Here is a 23207-nt window from a genome sequence, read left to right as displayed (position 1 = left end):
TATAAAAACGACGAGGAAAGACACCTTACTTCAACATGATATCCCCAAAGTGATATCACAAAAGACGTCATGCACACGTGTTGCCTTGGTCACGAACGTAGACAACAAGCATAAGTTCCATCAATGAAATCACCATAGTCGTCAACTCCATGGTAACAAACGCCCTGGACTTTTATCAGGGAGACCCGTCTTCCTTTACATCATCAAATTCACACGTGTTACCATGGTGACGGACCTAGAAAAACAAAGCGATATACGTATGTTGTGACTGAGAGCCGGCGGTCTAACTGAAGTAGAAATGTTATTAAATAATTATTCGTATTTACGATTACCAGAGGAGAGAAAACACATCTCTTCTCAAACGTTGCTTGAATGACAGAAGAGCTCATCTGGCGAAGAAACTCGTTCACGCGTGACCTAACCTGCAACAAAATAATATTAGCATCTCAATTCATTACAACTAACGGATACTTCGTCCTCGTTTTCTTGTCTATGAAAAAGCACTCATGTACCATAGTTGACGTTTGCTCAAGAATAAAAATACATGTAATGGTGATGTCAATTTTTAAAAAGGTGAAATCTGATGGAGAATATGAATTAACTTTGACATTGATCAATAAATCGCGATGACTAATCTAAGACTCAAATTAAATGAGAAAAGGTTTCGTTATGATTGACTTTACAAAACAATGAAATTGACATCCAAAGACCAGTTATATTATTGTTTTTCCTACACGAAAGGTACCCAAAGCTCTTCTCGCACACAAAGCAAAAGTTGACGACGTCAAGTGACCTTTGTAAAAATATTGATTACGTGCCCTCGAAAGGGCCGCGGGACTCCCCCCGAACCAACTCTGACGTTTATTTAGTGCGCAATTCCCCTCGCATCTCCCCATTGTTTCCCTCGCCGCGAAAGAGAGAAGAGAGAAGCGTCTGCTATGGATAAACGATGGAGAAATCGCGTCCACGACAATCTTCCGTCGATCGTCGAAGTGTTCGATCCCTTGTCCGTTCTAGATCGTCTTCTCGCCGAGAGACTCGTCTCTCGAGAGCAATACGCAATGCTGCGCGATTCGTTCAAGACGAAGGAAGACAAATCGCGCATGCTCCTTGTTGACATTTTGCCGCGAAAAGGTGAGACGCCTTCGACGAGTTTGTTGACGTTCTACGAGGAACGGAACGACAAGAGCATGTTGTGCGGCAGTTATTGGAGCCACGAAAGAGAAGTACTATTCGGCAATGTGCTTGGATGGGATTTGACTCAATAAATTCTATGTATATAGAGAGTGAAATTGATCGACTTGTGAATGAGAAAGTGAAAAAATTGAAGGGAGATCTCGCTCACGCCGAAATGACTGTTGTCGGATTGAGAAATAAGGTTGTTGAAGTGGGTTGATAGAAATGTGATTGGGACTTACCTTAGATTGGTCCTTCGATGGGAAGTCCCAGTCTCAAATGGGACACAAACATACCAAATATGCCCATTGGTTATTGTAAGCCATATGGATGCGCGGCTGAAATCAATGGAATGCTTCATGTTTGTTGGGAGGATAGAATGTTTCAGTTTAGGAAGGGAGCGTGGGAGAGAGAGAAGCATCTTCTGCCGGGAATTAAACGCATAGGGAGTGTCTTTGAATGTGAAGGGAAAGGATATGTTATGGATATCAACGACAGGGATCGATGCAAGAGTATTTATGAATGGAAAAGTGAAACGAGAGATTTAGAATTATTAACTAAAGTACCAGATGGCTATCAACTGGATGGAAGATCAGCAATTGGACATAATGGAAACATGTATCGTGTGGGAGGTTGGGGGAGTGATAGAGTTGATTGTTTTGATATGAATAAGGGGGAATGGGAACCAATAAAGAAAATGCGGAATAAACGGGGTTGGTGTTCATTGGCTGTAATTGGTTTGTTGAAGGAGGGAGAGGTGCGGGGAATCTAGTTGAATGTTTCTCAATGGAGAAAGAGTTCATTGATATCAAACCAACTAAAAAGAAAATGTGTGAAGTGTTATCGTGGAATGGGAAACTCGTCGCAACGGGAGGAAGTGGATATAGCAAATGTGTTGAAATATATGATGAATTGTCTGGAGATTGGCTTCCATTGCCAATAATGAATAAGGGAAGATACAGACATGGTGCATGTACAACAAAAGTTAATCAATTGATTGTAGTGGGGGGATGGAGTGCAAGGAACTCAGCTGAATGTTTGAAAATGTAAATATGTTTTTGGGTTCCAATAAAAATTCGTCTTTTTTTGTCGATTGCTCACCGTTCAGTGAGACGAAAATTCCCGCTACGCTTGAAATGAATTTCTCAGGCTTTTTCGCAGTTTCTGATATAACGCCGGTGAAAAGGAAAAATGAAAATTCCGCGGACGCAGAGAAATTCGAATTTTGAGCAAAGGAGGACCTAATTTCCGTTGGCAAGATTAAACAATTGAATGTCTACCGCTGCATGCCGTTTTTTCGACGTGAAACTCTTTCAGAAAAGGCGATATTGCTTCATTAATTGAATCGAACTTTTCACAGTCTGTAATCAAGTAGACTGGCCGATGCAGAGAGCAGCTTCAATAAACCTTTGTACAATACTCACAAGGCTCACAAGAGCGTCTTTTACCTTATAGCGGTCCGCAAGTCCAAAAGCTCCACAGCTGAATCGCGAAAAGAATGTCCCCGGCCCGTGGGGATAGAATTAAGCCGAGAAACCCGCGAAAGAGCCAGCAACCGCCGAACCAACCAAAGGATGAAGATGAGGCGCGGTGTTGCAGCAGATTCAGGTAGCTCTCGAGACGATATATAGTGAGCTAGGGAGACGAAGAAACCGAAAAGATCGACGGTCATGCACCAAGCCAAATTCAAAAGCGCTTGCTGAAACGTTTAATCGTCTCCACCAGGACGGGATGGACGCGACACGGAAGGTGAGGCCCCTCGCGGAGGCCCGTTCTCGTTTTTTTTCTAAAGCGATTTTCTAGTTACGTAAATATTTATTATCTAGTTATCTAATAATTTATTATTAAAATTATGTGGTTTAATTCTACGTTTCTGCTTTACTTGACATGATCTAAATATTAGCAATTTTCTGTGGTTGAGACTGCAATGTCAAAGCACAGTGAAAGTGGAATTGAATCAAAGGGAATTAAAGCTTTTTTCAATCAGATGAGACTGGACTTATTGACATTAAAAAATTCATTTAGGTTTTAGCAAAAACATCTGAATTGAGTAGACAGTAAATTGAGTAGACACTAATTAAATCGTTTCTGTATTTATCGCAGTTGATGTAAGCGTACTCAGAAAAACGGTACTATTTAGACAGTATGATTCAGTATACTGAACTAAAAACTTGGTAAATCATATTCATAAATCGTATAAAATTACGATATGATAATTGAGCATTCCAGGTTACATACGGGAGTTGCTGTACTTCTATCTTTCTCTTTGCTTCACCGTTTCCAGATTCGCTTGCTATCGTTTTCTGCAGTACGCTTGTTTTATTGTCTGGTAATTTGACGCGAGACTTCCTATTCGAAGGGCCAGGCCCCCTTAATTAAGAGGCGTTGCTACGTTTTCCTCGCTCTCGATCTCTCTCTCCTAGGCAAAAAGGAATGCCGAAAGGCTGCACGTAGCTAGACAATTGCAATCAAATTCAGCGCGATGACGATCAGCCGCAGCTGTAAGCGATACGAGAAAAACGAAGTATTTTTGATTTTATCGAATTTCTATATAGACAGGGCTCGAAAACCGATTTGAGTCGAGCGAATCTCTTTCTCAGAAAGCAGAAACAAAGCGATTTTGACTCCTGTTTGAGGTTAGCTCGGATCAGAGTAGAGTGTTGACGTGTGACATGTGCCTATAGAATCATTTTATTGATCTTCTGAGAGCGTGAAGCCAAGGCGATTCTTTCTCTACGGCGACGTGGTCAGATTTTTTCTTGGTGAAATTAATTATTAATTGTTTGGGCGTGTTTATGAATACCAGTGTAGTATTAGAATAAAATTTTTTGCTTTCATTGATTAGAGTTTTAGGAAATTATTGCACGTTCTTTTTGGCTCTGAATGACACCTTTCGCGTGACGTCATTCCTGCCTTCTCATGCCCAAAAGTAGTCATACAATGAATCAATGAGTAATATTTTAGTTTCTGTACTTTTGCAATATAGGAATTTCCGTGATTGAAGTGTTCTTGGGATGGTCACGTGGACGTAGTCGACTCACGAGCGAAAGAATTCATCATTTGAAAGTAAAAGAGGGTAGTTGATGTGATTTGCAATTTAATGATTTGATGATAGGTCAAAGAGGCAGGGAGACAACGAAAAGACGCAGGGCAATTACCATGATTCAGGAATTGAGGAATTGATCTAGGGCCAGGGATTTAGTTGATTCTGTAGGCGTCACGTGTATTCAGTATTGACGTGTCGCCTTTGAGAAGAGAGGAGCTCTCTTTAGTTTGATTGTTGATGAAGGAAGTGGAGAAGGCATACCAAAGACTTTCCAATGATCTCCTTTTTGTTGGGCAACACACTATACGCGGTACGTCACAATCCCACATCTTCTACTCGTGGTATTTGATTAAATTAAAATAATTCAATGTCAGTCTCAAAGTCCCAAGTGGATAGCAATCTATATACCGGTATATATATATATATATGCAATTTAGTTAACTTACGAGAAGAATATCTCTGCATTGTTCTCTTGACGGCATTTCTGTATCCAAACATACAGTGCACAAAGTACCAGAATAATATTCTTTGTTTACCAGATTTGACTGTCATAATGGAGCCATAGGAGCAACGGCAAACGCATCTGCCAAGACAAAATAAATCGAAATTCACGTTGCAATCGAGCTCGAGCAGAGGAAACGCGAACAAACTTGAACACTGACAGGAACATCTATCCACGAAAACTAAAACCAAAAACCTTTAAATGAGCATTCTGGACTTCTTAGGACCACGAAAAGTTGCGATCTCTTCTTTCTACGAAGAGTCGATCGGCGCAGTCGCAAATTCTGTTGACGTCCTCTTTGAAGTCCCCGAAGTCCCCACTTTTGTTTATCTCGCTTTGACGTTGCTTCGTTTGCTGTTCCGCTCTCTTTGAAATGGATCAGAGATGGAAAACGCGTGTGCATTCGATTTTACACGATCTGATTGAATTCTCATGCCTCTCACTTTCCTCAGTCGTCTTCTCTCCGACGAACTCATCACTGCTCAAGAATATGAGAGGCTCTCTCTTGATTCTATCGATGACCAGAAAAGGTCAGGTACACTTCTTGTTTCCATTTTGCCTAGAAGAGGCCCCCATTCGTTTGACCGATTTTTGAATGTTTTGAGAAAAACCAAAGGACAGGAACACGTCGCACGAATAATTGAGGGAAATGAACACGAAGAACGTACAAAGCTTTCGTTGAAAAGTGAAGAAAAAATCAAAGAATTGGAAAGAGAATTAAAGAAGGAGAGAGAAGAGAAGGACAAAGAGAAAGTGACGAACATCGGTTTAAGAACTAACGTGGACGTGTCTAAAGAAATCGATTTTAGTGTTTTTAATTAATTGGATAATTTAGATTGGACCTTTGATGGGAAGTCCAAATCTCAAATGGGAGACAAACATGTCCAACATGTTAATTGATTGTTGGCCATATGGACGTGTGGCTGAAATCAATGGAATGCTACATGTTGGTTACATAGATAGAATGTTTCAGTTGAAGAAGGGGGCGTGGGAGGGAAAGAATCATCATCTCCCGGGGATTCATTGCACAGGGAGTGTCTTTGGATGTGAAGGGAAAGGATATGTCATGGATATCAATGACACGGGTCTATGTTCAAGAATTTATGAATGAAAAAGTGAAACGAGAGTTTTAGAATTATTAACTAAAATACCACATGAATATCAACTTAAATGCAGATCGGCGATTCGACACAATGGGAACATTTATCTTGTTGGAGGGTTTTGGAGTGATCGAGTTGATTGTTTTGATATTAATAAGGGAGAATGGAAACAAATAAAGAAAATGAAGAACGAACGGTCTTCGTGTGCATTGGCAGTTATTGATGGCACAATGTTTGTTGGAGGAGGGTTTGATGCGGGGAATTCAGTTGAATGCTTTTCAATAGAGAAACAGGAGTGGATTGATATCAAGCCAACTACAAAGCTATGGTGTCAATTGTCATCATGGAATGGGAAAGTCGTCGCAACAGGGGGAGAGAAAGAATGGGGATGCAGCAATCGTGTTGAAATGTATGATGAATTGTCTGGGGATTGGCTTCCTTTGCCATCAATGAATAAGCGACGATGCAGACATGGTGCATGTACAACAAAAGACAATCAATTAATTGTAGTGGGGGGAGCGCAGGGTACAGAAAACTTAGGTGAATGTTTGAAAATGTAAACTTTTTTTGGTTTTTATATAATCATTCGTGTTTTTTCTTTAGATCGCTCATCGTTCATGTAATTGTTTCTTTGACGACAGTTGATGTAAGTCTACCCAAAATTTTTACATGCGCGATCCAAAAGGGCGAGTGGAATTGCTGTAGTACAGTACATCCTCGATTATCCGAACCTCGTTTAACCGAACCCTCGATTATCCGAAACGTAAATTTTAAGTCACGTGATCGAATTTGCTAACGCGCTATGCTTAAATGACGTCATTGACGTAAAAAAGTTACGGCAATTTTCCAAAATTGCTTTCTTCGAACCGTTGGTTCGATTCTAGCGTACCCTCGATTATCCGAAATTTTGATTATCCGAACCTCCCCCTGAAACATTGGGGTTCGGATAATCGAGGATGTACTGTACAAAATTACGATAAAATAGTATTCGTATTCACGTGCTATAGCCTTATACGGGAGTTGTTGCACTTAAATCTTTCTCGTCGCTTCACCGTTTCCAGGATCGTTTTGCTATCGTTTTCTAGAGCACGCTTCGTTTTCCTTTGGCACTTTGACGGGAGACTCCCTATTCGAAGCGCCAGGTCTCGTTAGAAACGTCGCAGACATTTTCCACGCTCATTCTCCTCCTCGCTCTCTCTCCTAGGCAAAGAGAAACGTGTATATTGCAATCTAATGCACCAGGACGACGATCAGCAGCAGCGGTGAGAGATACGAGAAAACGAAATATCATTGAATTTTTTCATAAATAGCAAGGAAAACGATTTGAGAGGAGAGAATCTCATTTAAAAGATGGAGTGTGACTCCTGTTTGAAGTGAGCACGGATCAGAGTAGAGTATCAATTTTTTCTATGCACACATGTACAGGTGCCTATAGACTTCTATTATTGATCTTCTGGAACGTGTAGCCAAGGCGATTCTTTCTCTACGAGGACGTCGTCAGACTTTTTCTTGTTGAAATGTTCTTGTGTGGGCGTTTTTTGAATACGAGTGAAGGATTAGAATTACATGTATTATGATTCTACATTTCATCGGTTTGAGTTTTTAGGAAATGTTTTCTCTTTTGTTTCTCGCGCTAACGGACACCTTCCAGGTGACGCCAACCCAACTCTCATCCTCAGAAGTAGATAGAGTAAATCAATAGCTGTAATATTTGGATCTCGTGCTTTTGCAACATAATACTTTCCATGATGTTCATTCAGGGTATTGTCACGTTAACGTAGTCAACTCAAGAGCGTTTGTCGGTAGGAAGAGGGCCGAGAAGAAATCGTTTGAAAGTAAAGGAGAATAGTTGATGTGATTTGCAAGCAAATGAATTGATGATAGATCAAAGTAGTATTCCGGCATTATTAGTCCTAGAGACTATATATAAGTAAGAGAAGGAAAAAGAGAAGTAGAAGAGCACGATTCAGTAAAAGTGCTTTTATTCTAGGGCCATGGATTCAGTTGATGTTGTACGCGTCACGGGACTTCCAACAGGAAATCATCTCTCTGTTGCCCGTAGAAACGAGGACGAAGTGTGCAGAACAGAGTCGCGAATTCCGTCAAACTTTTTCGGAAACCGGCATTCCAACATCGAACCTGTTACAGGTAAAAGTGAAAAGGCTAAAAAAACGCTAAGACAAATCTCTCTGCTCTGTAGCCCGTAGCAGCGATGACGAATACAACGACGCAAAGCTTCACGACAAACAATCTAGAATGTCGTTTTTTGTCCAGTCAACGAAACATTCAAACTAGGTAATGTAGTACATCCAAAGATTAGATATAAGTCTAAAATGAGATTGTTCTCTAGTGTCATCAGTACTGTATATAAAGCCACAGCGAATAATGCCAATCTGGGTTTCTCTTTAAAGGAGAAACGTTCTCCAACGTCATGGGCACTCAATTACCTCAAGCTCTTTTATGGACTATATCTGTGGGATCGCAAAGAGAGCGCAAAAGATTTCTGGTTTCGCTTCAGGTTCTTTACATTAATTTTGATCTGAACTGCTTATTTTTGTTTTGTAGCCACATTTACCTCTGGGCCCCGAGGTGACTAAACTAAACCGGCCCAACTCTTGAGCCAGAGAGGATAAACGTGGCTTGAACGCAGGACATTCAATCCCCTACTCCAGTGGCACGAGTGATAAATTGCCACCCCACTTAGGAAGACGCGGTGGGTTACAATAGCGGTCCCCCTGGAACCAGGCCGACAGAACTCACATCCGAGGGCTGCCGGTCCCAGGCGTCCGAGCCGGGAGACTAAACAGGCTCTAACTCCGACGGGGGAGTAGGGAGGATGACCCCCGCCCAACCGAAGCTTGTACGGACCCTCGCGGTCCGTGCAGGTGGACAGCGAAACAAACAAGACCCATGTGCAAAGTTTTTCATACATTCCGGTTTACTTCCGGGTTTTATTTACTAAAGGTTTGTAGCTTGCGTAAGTCTACGTTATTGTGTGACTGCGACGCGCGTGCACACGACTCCTCTTCAAGGAGGTCTCGGAGCAGTTTCATATCTAATGCAGGGTCGTGCTCAGGACTCCGTCGTCGCCACGCTACTGTACGTCTACACTACTACTCTGCGACTATCTCTACTACAACTACGGTATGAAAAGAGTCATTTGAAATATAAAAACAAAGCCGATTCTGAGACATCTTCTTTCTCAGAACTCCTTCCCAAAAGAGTTTCTAGATAGGTCACCAACTCATACTCCCTGAAAGGACAACAGAATTAATACGGCGAAAGAAAACGATAGAAATAAATTACCAACATCTCCTGAAGCCCAACAAAATGAAGTGTACACTGTTACAAAGAACTCGTAGTACAGTCAATCTTCTAATGATGTAATTAAGTCTAATATAAATGTTGAAAAATTAATCACTTTTACGAGGTTACAAGAGAGGGAGAGGAGAGAGTTTTTGCCTGCAAAAAAGCGACGTGAACATTCTATAAAAACCACGAGGAAAGAACTTACTTCAACTTGAAATCCGCGAAGTGATATCACAAAAAGGCGTCGTGCACTCGCGTTGCCATGGTCATGAACGTAGACTACAAGCATAAGTTCTATCAATAAAATGACCACATTCGTCGTCTACATGGTAACACACGCCTTGGACTTTTATCCGGGAGACCCCTCTTCCTTTACATGATAAACATGCACACGTGTTACCATGGTGACGGACCTAGAAAACAAAGCAATACCTAGAAAACAAAGCAATATACGTATGTTAAAAATTTTGGCTAAAAATTTTACGTTTGAGCATGATTTCTAGGTAGAGGCCCGTCCAGGATCCTCTACGTCATCAAATTCTATATTCATCGAATGCCATCAGATTGTTGATGAGAGGTAATAAGCAATGCGAAACAATCCAATCGAGCAGCTATTACGTAGAGCTAAGAGTCATAAGACGACGTCCCTAAACAGATAAATCATCACGTGGTAATTTACCCTGAAAAGAAGATGAAATAAATACGTTGGTTCCCACTCAAGAAATATAAACGTCTCCAACAAATACTAATGAGAAAGTGACTTAAGGGATTTTCACGTGAACGTACTCAACTCAAGAGCGTTTGTCGGTTGGAAGAGGGCCGAGAAGAAATCGTTTAAAAGTAAAGGTGAATAGTTGATGCGATTTGCAAGAAATGAACTGATGATAGATGAAAGTGGTATTCCGGCTGTGAACTGAATTATAAGTCATAGAGACTATATGAGTAGGAGAAGGAAAAAGAGAAGTAGAAGAGCACGATTCAGTAAAAGTATTTTTATTCTAGGGCCATGGATTCAGTTGATGTTGTACGCGTCACGAGACCTCTCTGTTGCCCGTTGCAACGAGGACGAAGTGTGCAGAACACTGGTGAAAAAGAAATTGAAATTTACGTCGCAGTGTCGCGAATGCCGTTCCAACATTGAACCTGTTACAGGTAAGAGAGAAAAGGCGTTCGAAATACTTTTGCACATGCACGTCGATCAAGCGGACAACTTATCTCGAGAGCAACCCTTTTAATGCACGCGCACATAAGCATATGTTCACGTAGTAGGCATGCAGTGCCACGCATTGCATGCTGGAGTTAATAATTTTGTTCTAGTTTTAGATAGTGAATGTAATTGGTGACTATAGCGCCTTTTCCCCCTTCAATGCTATATCAATCGTTGGAAGGGCGTTGTCAACGACTTCAAAACAATTACCTAAGAATAATATTTGTGAAACCGTGTCAGATATCAGAAGAGACTCTGCGCGCGTCGAAGAGAAGTCCCAAGTAGCTTATTCGGTTTGTTATAACGGCGTGCAGCTATCTGAAGTTCTTTTCGTAGGCATATATATATAACTTGAATTAGTCATCTGTGTGTTTAGACTGACTCAAATAGAGGGGATGCGATCAACGTCGATCTGCTGGTCATACCCTTACCGTCCTCTAAAACCGCGGCCACGCGTAAGTCCGCTCTCCTGGCTATACAGTCGCGTCCCGTTTTATTACTATAGTTTGTCCCTATAGTGAGCTATAGCCCCGCTCTTCTCAACCGATTGAGAAGGAGAAACAGCAGTCCAAGTGAACTTGACTATACCGCGTGCATCGTTCAACATTCCACGTGCGAATCCGAGTCATGGTCAAGCGAATAGAATATATCATCGAAGGTGAGACACGCGAGGGATCGTATTACATAGAGGCAAGGAAACAAAGCCCTTCATTAGGGGGGAAAACCAAAGCTCTCCCTACAAACGCTCCTAAAAATAGCCCATAGGCTGCGTTCCATGCATACACGTCACTAGCTATGATAACATTGTTTTGGTAGGACAAACGATTTTGTGCGTTGTTCTCGTCTTCACGTCGCTTCTCTGGTCGACGACCGAAACAACGACAACGACGCCAGAGATTGAAACATCGACGACACCCGTGGAACGAGGTGGTGACAGTTAAATTAACCTATAGATTATTTCTATTTAGTGTCGACATCTCGCTCTATCTCTCTTTCATAGTTCCTAGTCAACCTGCGGCTAATTTAACCGTCATTTCTCTTGATCCTTTCTTACATCGAAATAGCTGTGTGAACTGTATTCGCGTTGAATGGGATCCTCCTCCGGTGGAAGATCGCAACGGAAATATCAGTCTTATGAAATACATTACGTTGGAGAAGAGTTTGATACGGATCCTCATACACGTACGGTTAATGTGAGCGGTGACGTTCAGTCATTTTACACTACTCTAACTGGACTGGAGGAGCACGTGGTTTATGACGTCAAAATCCGGGCTTACAACCACTTTGGTCCTAGTCCTTACTCTTCTGTTCAGTCTGTTAGAACGTATGCAGGTTTGTAAAGCAATTAGTTAAATAATCAATAAATTATTGATTAACTCTTAGCTGCGCCTGCACGTCCAACGGATCTTTCCTTTCTAAACGTCACTTCAATTTCCGGCGTGGATGGTCTGGTTGATCTCAAAGTGACGTGGTCTTTATCTCCAAGAAATGTCAATAGTTTGTTCATGGGATTTCGCGTTGGATACCAATGTTCTTCCTTTAACAGTTCCATGAACAAAGAGGTGCACAGCCAAACGACGTGTTGCCATGATGGTAGTCCTTTCGTTTGCGCTTTGGCGGAAATTTTAAAACATAACCGAACATGTGATCACCAACTTGACAAGGTTTGTTTCTTTACCTCATCTCCTTGACGCTCTTACAGGGACTTGTTTCTAGTTACTCGTGGTACAACGTTTATGTTTACGCAATATCTAAAGACGATTCATTAGGATTTCTATACGTGAGCGGTTGGACGTCGGACGTCGTTCTGACAGCAGAAAGCAGTAAGGCAAACTAAATGTACGCATTATGTTTAATTATAAAGAAATAGAACCGACCGGCGCTCCCCGGAATATGTTCGTGGTCGATATCGTCGGGGGAAAGGAGCTATTAGTGGAGTGGAGCAAAGTGTCGTGCACCGAAATTAATGGATTGTTGAAGGAATACGTCATTTACTATCAAAGAGAAAGCAAAGCAAGACTGCTACATGTTACTGCATCTCCAGATTCTACAGTACGACCTATACCTAAACTAATAATCCAATAATCTAACGGGGTTTGTATAGAATATCACTATATCAAACTTGGAGCCTCTTAACGAGTATTCAGTGTGGATGCGAGCTGTCACAGGAGCGGGAAAAGGTCCTCTTACTTCTATAGTCAAAGCGCGTACAGCTCAGCCAGGTAAAGCGTCTCTTTGATTTAACTGCTAAGTTAGGTGTGTACGTTTTTATTTTGCGAATGTTTTTTGCCTTGATCGTTGAACGAAAATTGTAACACGACGACCGGCCAATGTTCGTGTCTCGACGACGCATACGGATAGAACTGCGACAGGTGCATTCGATCACTAAAACGATTTGATAACAACATCAAATGTCTTGATACGATTCGTCTTTAGTTAGTTGGTAACACTATGCCATCTTGTTTTCCATACAATGTAATAGATAAAATTGATATTCCAAAGCTTCCTGAAACACTACCAAGAACAGGTAAAACTTTGACATCGTTATTTCTTACACGCTCTTACACGTGGTCATTTAGCTATGGCTTCGTCGGTAACAGCGCTGTTAATAATCGTACTTGTGATTATTATCGTCTGCGTGCAAAAGAGACGTCGTCAGGCACAATTGGAAATTCAGCTACAAAAATTAAAAAACCAATGCCAAAATCACTGGCTCATGACGTGGCCAACGTACGACGAATTCCAATTCAGCAAGGAGCGTCTCAAAATTGAAGATGAACTCGGCGAAGGTCAATTTGGAAAAGTCTATTTTGCCTGGGCAACGGGAGTCGTCAAAGGCGAAGAGAAAACGCGAGTTGCAGTGAAAACAATGAAGCGGGGTTCGTCGCAAGAGACGGCCGAAGATTTTCGAAAGGAAATGGAAATCATGATGGACTTTGATTATCCAAACATTGTCCGTCTTCTGGGAATCTGCACGCGTGACGAACCCCTCTATCTCATCACTGAACTCATGAAACACGGCGATTTGAAGGCCTTCATTCGAAAGGCGCGTCCTAGCGAGACACATCCACGCTCTTTTCTCTCTATCGTCCAACTAGTGGACATCGCCGCTCAGGCGGCCGCCGGCGTCGCCTATCTCGCCTCGCGTTTGTTTGTTCATCGGGATATTGCTGCACGGAACTGTCTCGTCGGCGAAAACAATAATCAATTATCAGTGAAAGTTTCCGACTTTGGAATGGCAGGAGATATTTACCAAGAAGAGTATTATCGTCGTAAAGGCGGTACTATGCCCATTCGATGGATAGCCCCAGAAGCGGTAACTGACGGGAAGTACACTGTCGAATCAGACGTCTGGTCACTAGGCGTTCTTCTATGGGAGATCTTCGTCTTTGGGTATCAGCAGTATTTTGCTAAGAGCAATGAGCAAGTGATCGGTGGAATTCTTCAGGGTAGCTTGAGTTTGGAGTGTCCTTCGCTCTGTCCCAAGTCCGTGTATCAGTTTATGCTTCGCTGCTGAGAAAGGGGTCCGTCGGATAGAATCAAGTCGAGTGACGTGGCGAACGCTTTGCAAGCTATGAGAGATATGGGCCACATATCTGCGGGTCATTTAGATGTGTCGTCGACCGAATCGAAGTCGGAGGATTGCAGCCTATGAGTTCTTTTACTCCTCCCGACTCCAAATTTGAAAAACAACCTTTATTGCCTCAGTCGAATAAGAAAGTGCTGTTGGCAGGTACCAGTTACGTCAACACTGCGGCGCAGGATTTGTCCAATTCTCGTGCGAGTTATTTGAATATTGCTTCGACCCAATCAAATATGCCCGTTAAAGACGATTACACGCCTATGAGTTCTTTCGCTCCTCGTGGCGCCATGTTAGATCCAATGAATAAAGAAGAAGTTTCCTTGCCACATATCATTACTATGAATGATGGCAATCCTTTGCGTGATGCGCCCGCGGAGGTGAAAGAGAAGAAGAAAGAGAAGAAATTGCCATCTCAGAAGTTGATTACCTACGTGAACGTCATGGCCAGCGCAGAGGACTTAGATTGTGCAAACCAAGCAGGTAAAGGATGATCCTAGTGCTTGAAAATCAGTCGTGCAAGGGTGTTTCGTCTGAGCTGACAACATTACTCGTAGAAGGTCATAGTTGACCCTGCATACAACAGCAAAAATCGTTAGGTACAACATGTCATGCTGTCAGGTGTCTTGGGTAGTCGTCGGCTTTTTTGTGCATTTGTGTTTTTTAGATGGTAAATAATACTATAATGTGTCGATTTTCTGTCAATGCGTGCTTAATAAAACGATGTCAAAATTTGGGCTTTCTTGATAGTGTTTAGAAGTAGCAGCGAGCCAGAAAGAAATGTTTCAGGTTTTACAGTTCAGTACCGGGATGAAATTAGCCCATATGTCCGGGTATTTTAAATTCCCGTTTGTTCTGCAAGCTGCTACGTCTTCTTCCGTCTTTTTAGCCCGTTTGGCAATTGCGATTGCTTCGATGCGGCATTGAAAAGGTCTTAGCTTGTCTCTACAGCATTTGCTGGCCGAGCTATGCCTTCGTTCGACTTCTTTCTTGTTCTCGACTTCGAAGCGACGTGCGTCGATCATCGAAAGATCATTCAAAGCGTCTACCAGTCATCTAGCGAGATCTCCAAGGCATTTTCGTTGCAGGAGATTGTCAGATTCCCCGGCATTCTCCTCAACTCAAGATCTCTACAAAAACGGAAGACTTTTTTTCATTTTTTTGTGCAACAGACAGCAAATCCAATTCTCACGGAATTTTATCAAAGGTAACCATTAGAATGATAGTCTTAATTTTGATACCTAGGAAAGATCGCCCAAAAAATTCTTATATCATATTCTTTATTTCAGAATGTAACACTGAAATTGCCACTTCTGTAAAATCTCGGTTTTTGTGGCTTTCATGAACGTTACCAAAAATAGGATGGCGTCTTTGTTGCTGGTGGTCATTGTTTCGTGTTCCATCTGCATCAATTTAGTCTGATTCAGCTGATCCTGAGTGAACAGGGGCGATCGTGCGTCCGTTGTAATTGTGCCGTCGTCGGGTATTTAACTTCAAAATGACGTAGTCAGCGATAAACAATCGACGAGTAATCACTGTTATTTGATACGTGTGAATAATCTCATACCTACGTGTCATCAACATCTATAGGTTATAGGTTCAGCCTTACTGTACTACCATAGGACTCTTAGGTTTTTGAACGAGTATAGAATCTAAATCCTATCATAGGAATCTTAAAGATTTGAACGAGTATAGATCCTCGCTCCTACCATAGGACTCTTAGGTATTTGAACGAGTATAGATCCTCAATCCTGCCATAGGACAGCTAATCCAATTCTTACAAATTTTTTTTGCAAGCGTACTGATTAGACTGATGGTCTTTCTTTTAATACCTGGGAACGATTGCCCAAAATTTATTAATTGTTGTCTTTATTTCTGAATTCTGTAACATTCCGGTTGTGTGGCTTCATGAACGTATTTTTGATAGTGGACATAATTTCGTATTCCGTCTGCATCAGCTGATCGAGAGTGCACAGTAGGCAATTGTCCCGCTCTTTTTGACTACTATTTCAACTTCAAAATAACGTAATCAGCGACGTAAAATTGTCGTTTGAATATTCACTGTTATTTGATACGACTGAATGAACTTCTACCTACAAACGGACGCTCCTCCTCCAAAGTCCGCGTCATCAACGTTTGCAAATTGGGTTCAGCCTTATACTGTAGGTGAGGGCGTTTCCCAATGACATAGAGCGTTTTGAGGTCGGCGCTGCTACTCTACAGTATATGTCTCCTCGTACGATTTTCGGTGTCGTCACAAAGCGCCGCCAACATTTTCTATAAGTTGACATATTTGTAAAGTATTCCTAGCATCGATGCGCCGAGAGCGAAATGCAGTACTGTACTGTCACACTATTTCGGGACTGACGTCATTATGCAAATTTCTCCAGGAGCAACTTCCTGTCCGGGACTTCGATGGCGCAGCATCTCGTCCTAGGCCTCGATGCTCCTCCTCGTCCGTCGACGACGAGCCTGGCGGGCAGCAAGCCACTAATACCTCGAATTAAGATCTCTCGCTCTCTTCTCTGTCTAACGGGCGCGTCATTGTCGAACGCGCTGATCCTTTTCTTCCTACTCGTGGGTGTATTCATCAATGATAGTTACAATGATCGTCACGAAGAGTATCCACTGTTAGTATTTCACGTTGCCTTTTCGGTTCCAGCCTTCGCTTCCATTTCGGTTCGAATTAAAAATAAGCGAAATTCCTTTTTCGCCTCTTTTAATTAATTTTTCCTAGTTTGTTGTCTTGGCGTCCTTATTCACTTTAATAGCGGAAAAATCTCGCGACACTTCTACAAGAAAAAGGGTTGAGCGATTGCAAAAGTGTCTTGTATATACTTAATTCATTGTGTGCGTCTCTTATTTTTCTAGTTTTGCAATCGCGTCGGAGCAATCTGGGCGTTTTCTATTGGACTGACAGGGTTTTCGATTGCATGTCCCGGAGTACCGCTCCTATTAGGAGCAAGTGGTTTCGAAGAGCACAGTTCGCCTCCTTACGTTTCTTCTGCCGTTCTTAAAAGCCTTGTCTGTTTTTCAACGCTTCTTCTGTTTATCTTCACCGTTATACTCACTACGCTGTCGTTTGCTCGATCTTATTCTCAATGCTGCTACTGCTACTGCATTCGACGATGTGACTGCCTCTCACTTAGTACTGGCGAAAATGAAGATTTTTCTAGCCCCCATTCTGCGCTATGTTTCTGTCACTCCAGCAACTTTTTCTGAAGGCGTGTCAAGGCTCAGGTAGGAGCAGTCAAACATAACTACTACAAAATCCTTCAGTCGGCGGAATTTTCAGCGTCAAATGTATTTTTTTCTTTGGTTGTAGACATCTCTTTGTACCGTAGCATTTATGGACCATTTTCTTGTTACTTTACTTTAACCTATATAATGAATCACGCACAAATTGAAGCCCGCACAAATGAAATGAATGAAACGCGAATGGGAAAGGATAACTTTTTCTGAATAATGTTTCTTTGTCTGCCGAAGGAGAGCCACGTTTTTATTAGAAGATTCTTGAAGATACGTACGATGATAGAGCCACGCTCTCATCAAAAGATTTCTAAGGATACGTACGTTGATTGAGCCACGTTCTCATCAAAAGATTTTAAGGATAAGTGTAAAAATTAATTAGAGAGGATTTAGTCAATTTTGCATAGGTCCGGAAAGGAGTCCTATCTATATTGCGGTTACGATTCGACCTAAAAGAATAGCTCAAATTGCTTGGAATCCACCTGATCTATTTTAAACGGAATAGCAATATCACGAGATACAAAGTGGAGGTCGAAATTGAGAAAGAAGGTCAGTGGGTTTTGGCCCAAGCCGAAATCGGCGTCGACGCACTTCACACGACCGCGACGGTGAGATATCTCTTCTCGGGACAAAAATTTTCGAAAGCGAGTGAGCGCGGCAACGGCAATTGGCTTCGGGCCGCCGTCAGCTTACGACGACTTCACCACTCCGGAAGACGGTCAGAAGAATATACACATGATTTTTTCAAACATTCGAAGGATTGGAACATTCGAAAGGTTCGAACGTTCGAAAGGTTCGAACATTTAATTGTATAGTTCCCGATGTGTCGCCGTGCAATGTTTCGCTGATTGACGCTACGAAAAGCAGCCTTGCGATTTCTTGGAATGAGATACCTAAATATAGTTGTAACGGCGTCCTTCGCGAATGCGTCGTCGCATATGTCGCTCAGAAGTTCGGAGAAAACTGTTGAGGTGCGTGGAAGGGAAACGTCGGCTACGCTTAGCGGTCTTTTACCGTACACACCTTACGTCGTCAAAGTGAGCGGTAGAACGAACATTGGCCCTGGACCGGTCAGCGACGATCTTATCGTGCAAACAAGCGAAGGCGGTAAATAACGACAATTTTATTTTTGTCAATTTTTTGTGTAGTTCCTGAGCCTCCTTTAGTAGAACGAGCTGACTCTTCGAGTGTGACGGCGATCTCAGTGAGCTGGAAGGCGCCGTCAAAACCTAACGGCAGGATATTGGACTATCTCTTTTTTGTGTTATACTCGTCAAATCGTGACTCTGTTGCCAATTTCACGGTTCAAGGAAACGAGAGCAACACAATCTTGACAAACCTTGCCGAAGGAACAAACTATTCAATCTACATTCGGGCGAGAACGTCGCAGGGACTAGGCGAACGGATCGAAGCCGTTTACGTCGTAACTCTGAAGCAAAGATAGTCAAAAAGTTGTTCACTTTTTATTGTATTATACTCAAGCGTCTGTTTAAGAATTCTTCAAGGTAGCTTGAGTTTGGAGTGTCCTTCGCTCTGTCCCAAGTCCGTTTATCAGTTCATGCGTCGCTGCTGGGAGAGAGATCCGTCTGATAGAATCAAGTCAAGTGACGTGGCGAAAGCCTTGCTAGCTATGCAGAGATATGGGCGACATATCTGCCGGTCATTTAGATATGTTGTCGACCGAATCGAAGGTGGTGGAATGCACGCCGATGAGTTCTTTCAATTCTCGTGGCACTGAATTAGATCCATTGAATGAAGAAAACGCTTTGTTGCCAGATATCATTACTATGAATTGTGGCAATCTTTCTTCGCCGAGCGATCAGAAGCGTATAATACGCACGCGGAGGTTTCACAAAAAGAGCGCGAGGAGGTCAAAGAAAAGAAGAAGGAGAAGGCATTGCTCTCTCAGAATTTGAAAACTTACGTGAATGTCATGGCAAGCACAGACGATTTGGATTCTGCAACCAAAATCGGTAAGGATGATCCTAGTGCTTGAAAAATCAGCTGTGCCCAGGCGTTTTGTCCGATCTGACAGCATTAATTGTAGGGCAGAAGGTCATAGGTATAGCACCCATTTTACCGCGCATACGACAGCAAAAGACCGTTCGGTAAAACACCACATGCTCTCAGGTGTCTTAGACAGTCGTCAAATTTTTTGCGTGCGGAATTTGTGTAATTTTTTGGATAGTAAATAATACTGTAGCTCTATTATGTGAAGATATTCTGTCAATGCGTGATTAAAACGATGTCAATTTTTGGGCTTTCTTGATAGTGTTCCTAGATTCCTTAGAGGTAGCAGCGAGTCCGAAAGAAACGTTTTGTTGCTTGATGCAGTTATTTCCTTCAATTTTTACAGTTCACTACCGGGATAAAATTAGATCAAACTCCACGTCCGGGCTTTTTTAAAATCCCGTTTGTGCTACAAGCTACTACGTCTTTTTCCGTCTTCTTTGCCCGTTTGGCAATTGCTATTGCTTAGATTCTGCATTTGAAAGGTCGTCGTTTGTCTCTACAGCAACGGCTGGCCGAGCTATGCCTTTGTTCGACTTCTTTCTCGTTCTCGACTTCGAAGCGAAGTGCGCGAGCATCAAAAGATCGTTCAAATGGTCTACCAGTCATCTAGAGAGATCGCCAAGTCATTTTCGTTCCAGGAGATCGTCTATTTCTCCGTCATTCTCCTCAACTCAAGAACGCTACAAAACGGAAGATTTTTTCATTTTTTTTCTCCAGCCGACAGCGAATCCAATTCTCAAGGAATTTTTGCGCAAAGGTAATCAATCATCAGACTGATAGTCTTTCTTTTGATATCTAGGAAAGATCGCCCAAAAAAATCCTTAATCATTGTCTTTATTTCTAACACTGACATTGCCACTCTATGCCATCCCAGGTTTTGTTGCTTTCATAAACGTAATCGAAAAATGAAGGCGTCCTTGTTGCTAGTGGTCATTGTTTCGTGTTCCATGTGCATCAGATGATTCTGAGTGCACAGGAGGGGACCGTGCGTCCATTGTAATTGTGCCGTCGTCGCGTCCCGCTCTCTTTGACGACTGTATTCAACTTCAAAAAGTCAGCGACATATAATCGACGAGTAATCACTGTTATTTGATACGACTGAATGAACTTCTACCTACAGACGAGACGGACGCTCCTCCTCCAACGTCCGTGTCAATGACGATAATATTTTCTCCACTGAACTAATCGTTCTTCTAATCTGCGACAGCACTTATAACTTTGTTGGGTTTTGGTGCTCGGAACGCCAACGCTATAGGAAGCAGTGATTCTGTTTTTCAATGGAGCGGCACATTGAGTAGCCCGGCATGTCACTGCTCAACTAACTGGATCATGAAAGGTTTTTTTTAGCGATTATTTGACAAGGCCCACGTTTTTTTGAAGCCAGATGCCGTAATAAGTTAAGAGCGCATTTAACTGACGCAAACAGTAATTCGCGCGGCACGTGGCCACGTATTCAAATTTCGCTCAATTAATTTATTTCAAATACGCACAGCGATTTTTACGGTGTGTTCATGACAAAAAATCTTATCTAACGTCACCACCATCCTTTCTTTTCTTCTGTTGTCGCTGTTTGTCTTTCCGGGCGTTTGGTACGTCTTTGCCAACCATTTTTCTATGACTTCGTCGCACGCACTTTTGATCTATCTTCAGCGCTATCTGAAAATCAAAATTCCTATTAGAATCAGTCAAATTATCGTTCTACGTACCTTTTCTGAATGCGTTCGTATTAGCGTTACCCGAGCTACATGCACCGCGGGGAGGTTCGAACGCTTCGTAGCTCATGGTAGCCACCGCAAAGCGATGACCACCGGTTCCAAAAAGTGTCGGGTGAGTATTGACCTCATAGGCCCCCTCAAGCAGTATCCGCCTGGACGAGTAGTCGGCCCCTAATACCGAATTCCCCCGCGCAACGATACCTGACCACATTGGTAAGCATATAGCTAAGAGACAGCAGTGGCGTCGCTAAGGGTGGGACAGGTCGGGACAGGTCGGGCCAGGCCCTACCAAAATTTCTGTGGCCTTACCAAAAAATTTTGTTTTCCTTTTTTTGTAAGAGAGAAAATGGTTGGTTTACTAGTTAGTGTAGTTTCTTAGGGTTAAGGTTAGTAAGAATAATGCTTTTGTAATGATTCGGGTAGAGTATTTCTGTAAAGGAAAATTAACGTAATAACCCCGCCCACTCAAAAAATTTTTTTTTGGGCCGAGCCCCCAGAACCCCGCATTCTGGCCCGAACAAAGAGAAAATCCTAGATACGCCACTACGAAACAGGGCTTCTGAGGAGGAGAGCGGCTGCCCACCCTTTGTAGGAGTCGACAGGAAAGGACGTGCAATGCCCGAATCGAAGTATCCTGAGCCAGATCATCTTCAATCTAATCGTGCCAGTTGGTGAGATAAGTGTCGGCAACCAGACCGGTTGCGACGCCCCCTCCGTCCCGCTGCTGCTTGATACTGGCGCCGACGCTTCGCTGTTTGTCTGCAGCGCTTGAATGCGCAAATCCTTATCCGCAAGGTAACACTTCTCGTCCCGGGGTTTACGGTGGGCGATCGCCTCGGTCCTCATGACACTTACATTCAATTTTTCACTAATTAATCTATTGATTCTATGCGTACATCCCCCTTCTCCTGTCTGTCCCCGTTCCTTCCACTATCTTTTTTCTGCTTTCTGACTGTTTTTCTTTTGTGTTTTACCAAACACAGCCGTACCCACTCTGCCTAACGCAGGTCGTGCTCGTTTTGAAACAATAAGACGTATATAAGCGATCTTTCTGCTCAGTGCGTGAACCGAGGCCGAAGCCCCCCATTGCCCAGGCTCCGGCACGGGATTAATCCGTGGGCCACGCTGATCCAACGATCCTGACTTCCCTTTTGTCAATCTCCCGAACCAGTCCGTCAAGGATGAGACGCAGATTTCTCCACGCCGCACCAGCCCTAGGCCTCAACGTAAGGGAAATCGGTGTGCGCGTTGCTTTTAAACAGCGTAGCCCCACCCATCGGTCCGTGGAGGTCACGTGGGTTCACATAGCGCTCTGATTTGTTTTCTGAATAGGTGCGAAAGTATCAACCGGTTTCAATACCGGTTTGACTGTATGTTGCGTCATGATTGGAATTTCTATTTTTGGCAAGGAATGACGTGGGCTTTCCCGCCTCGAGTTCAAGATGGTGGCGATGCCTCGTGGTCTCCTTTTAACTATTTACCTATTCGTTCGTTTACGTTTTGCGTAGATTATTGTCGATCGGCTTTCGCGATCTTATTCTCTAACGGGACATGGGGAGAACAGAACACGTGATCATGAAGCTCGAAAAAAGAACAAAGCCTTGCGTACAAGACGAAAACGGCCGTTTTCGGCGACGAAAACGGCTTCGAAGCTCAGGAAGATTGCAAAGGACGGCGTTCGGTAAGCGTCTTAGCGATCGGGCGCCCGTTTGTCGCGATATAGAAAGGGGATATAAATCTCTCCACGCTGCCTTCGTCGATCACTTTTGCCTCGTTTTTCCGCAGCGATCTGCAACTACGAAGAACGATGCCATCAAGAACTCACGCTGAAGCCCGAAAAAACCTTGCAAAAGTACGAACAGGTGCGCTTAATTTATTGGGTCCCCGAAACAATTGGGGTTGTTTTCTTTGCCAATTTCGACTCACATGAGCCATTTGACGACGCCAGGTTGTTATACTGGTGCATTTTAGTCGATCTAGCGTTTTTACTCGCAGATCTGCGAGGTGAAGGTTTTTCGATCCCTGAACTATAACACACGGTTTTTTGGTCATTTTTTATTTGTTAGTGAGCCTAATTTGTTTGTGAGAACCGGTAATCAGCTTGGGCAATTGGGAAATACTTGCAGCACCGAGAAACGAATTCGAACGAGTGCTACGTGGATGGGATAGTGTTATGGTATGACTTAACTTTTTCTATTCAAGATATTTGGCTCTCGAGGGAATGTGCAAACTGGCGAGGTCGGAATTCCGGAGAAAAGCGGTAAGGAAGCATTAGAAACGGTTCTCAATGCATTGAAGGTCACATTAAAA

At 42.8% G+C, this 23207-nt stretch overlaps 1 protein-coding gene and 2 long non-coding RNA genes across 3 annotated transcripts; all 3 read left to right on the top strand.

The window, feature by feature from the left end:
• Positions 1 to 1145: 1145 nt before the first annotated feature.
• On the top strand, positions 1146 to 2461 carry LOC136191829 (uncharacterized). Its single transcript, XM_065980242.1, has 3 exons — positions 1146 to 1226; positions 1284 to 1378; positions 1424 to 2461. The coding sequence occupies exons 2-3, from the start codon at positions 1352 to 1354 to the stop codon at positions 1946 to 1948; spliced, it is 552 nt and encodes a 183-aa protein (XP_065836314.1). The 5' UTR covers positions 1146 to 1226; positions 1284 to 1351; the 3' UTR covers positions 1949 to 2461.
• Positions 2462 to 16345: 13884 nt separating this feature from the next.
• LOC136191944 (uncharacterized) lies at positions 16346 to 18271 on the top strand. Its single transcript, XR_010671047.1, has 3 exons — positions 16346 to 16599; positions 16658 to 16726; positions 16792 to 18271. It is a non-coding gene; the product is annotated as an uncharacterized lncRNA (long non-coding RNA).
• A 1383-nt stretch (positions 18272 to 19654) lies between these two features.
• Positions 19655 to 20642, top strand: LOC136191945 (uncharacterized). Its single transcript, XR_010671048.1, has 3 exons — positions 19655 to 20056; positions 20110 to 20235; positions 20303 to 20642. It is a non-coding gene; the product is annotated as an uncharacterized lncRNA (long non-coding RNA).
• The last annotated feature ends 2565 nt before the right edge of the window (positions 20643 to 23207 follow it).

This window comes from Oscarella lobularis, chromosome 10 (assembly GCF_947507565.1).
Source record: "Oscarella lobularis chromosome 10, ooOscLobu1.1, whole genome shotgun sequence".
Lineage (NCBI taxonomy): Eukaryota > Metazoa > Porifera > Homoscleromorpha > Homosclerophorida > Oscarellidae > Oscarella > Oscarella lobularis.
Note: the sequence above shows the minus strand (reverse complement) of the source record. Positions and strands in the feature narration are given on the sequence as shown.

Excerpts from the sequence above, each read along its gene's own strand:
- LOC136191829 (XM_065980242.1), top strand. The coding sequence starts at position 1,352 with ATGACTGTTGTCGGATTGAGAAATAAG. Across the intron at positions 1,379-1,423 it reads TTGTCGGATTGAGAAATAAG|ATTGGTCCTTCGATGGGAAG; the intron begins GTTGTTGAAGTG and ends GACTTACCTTAG.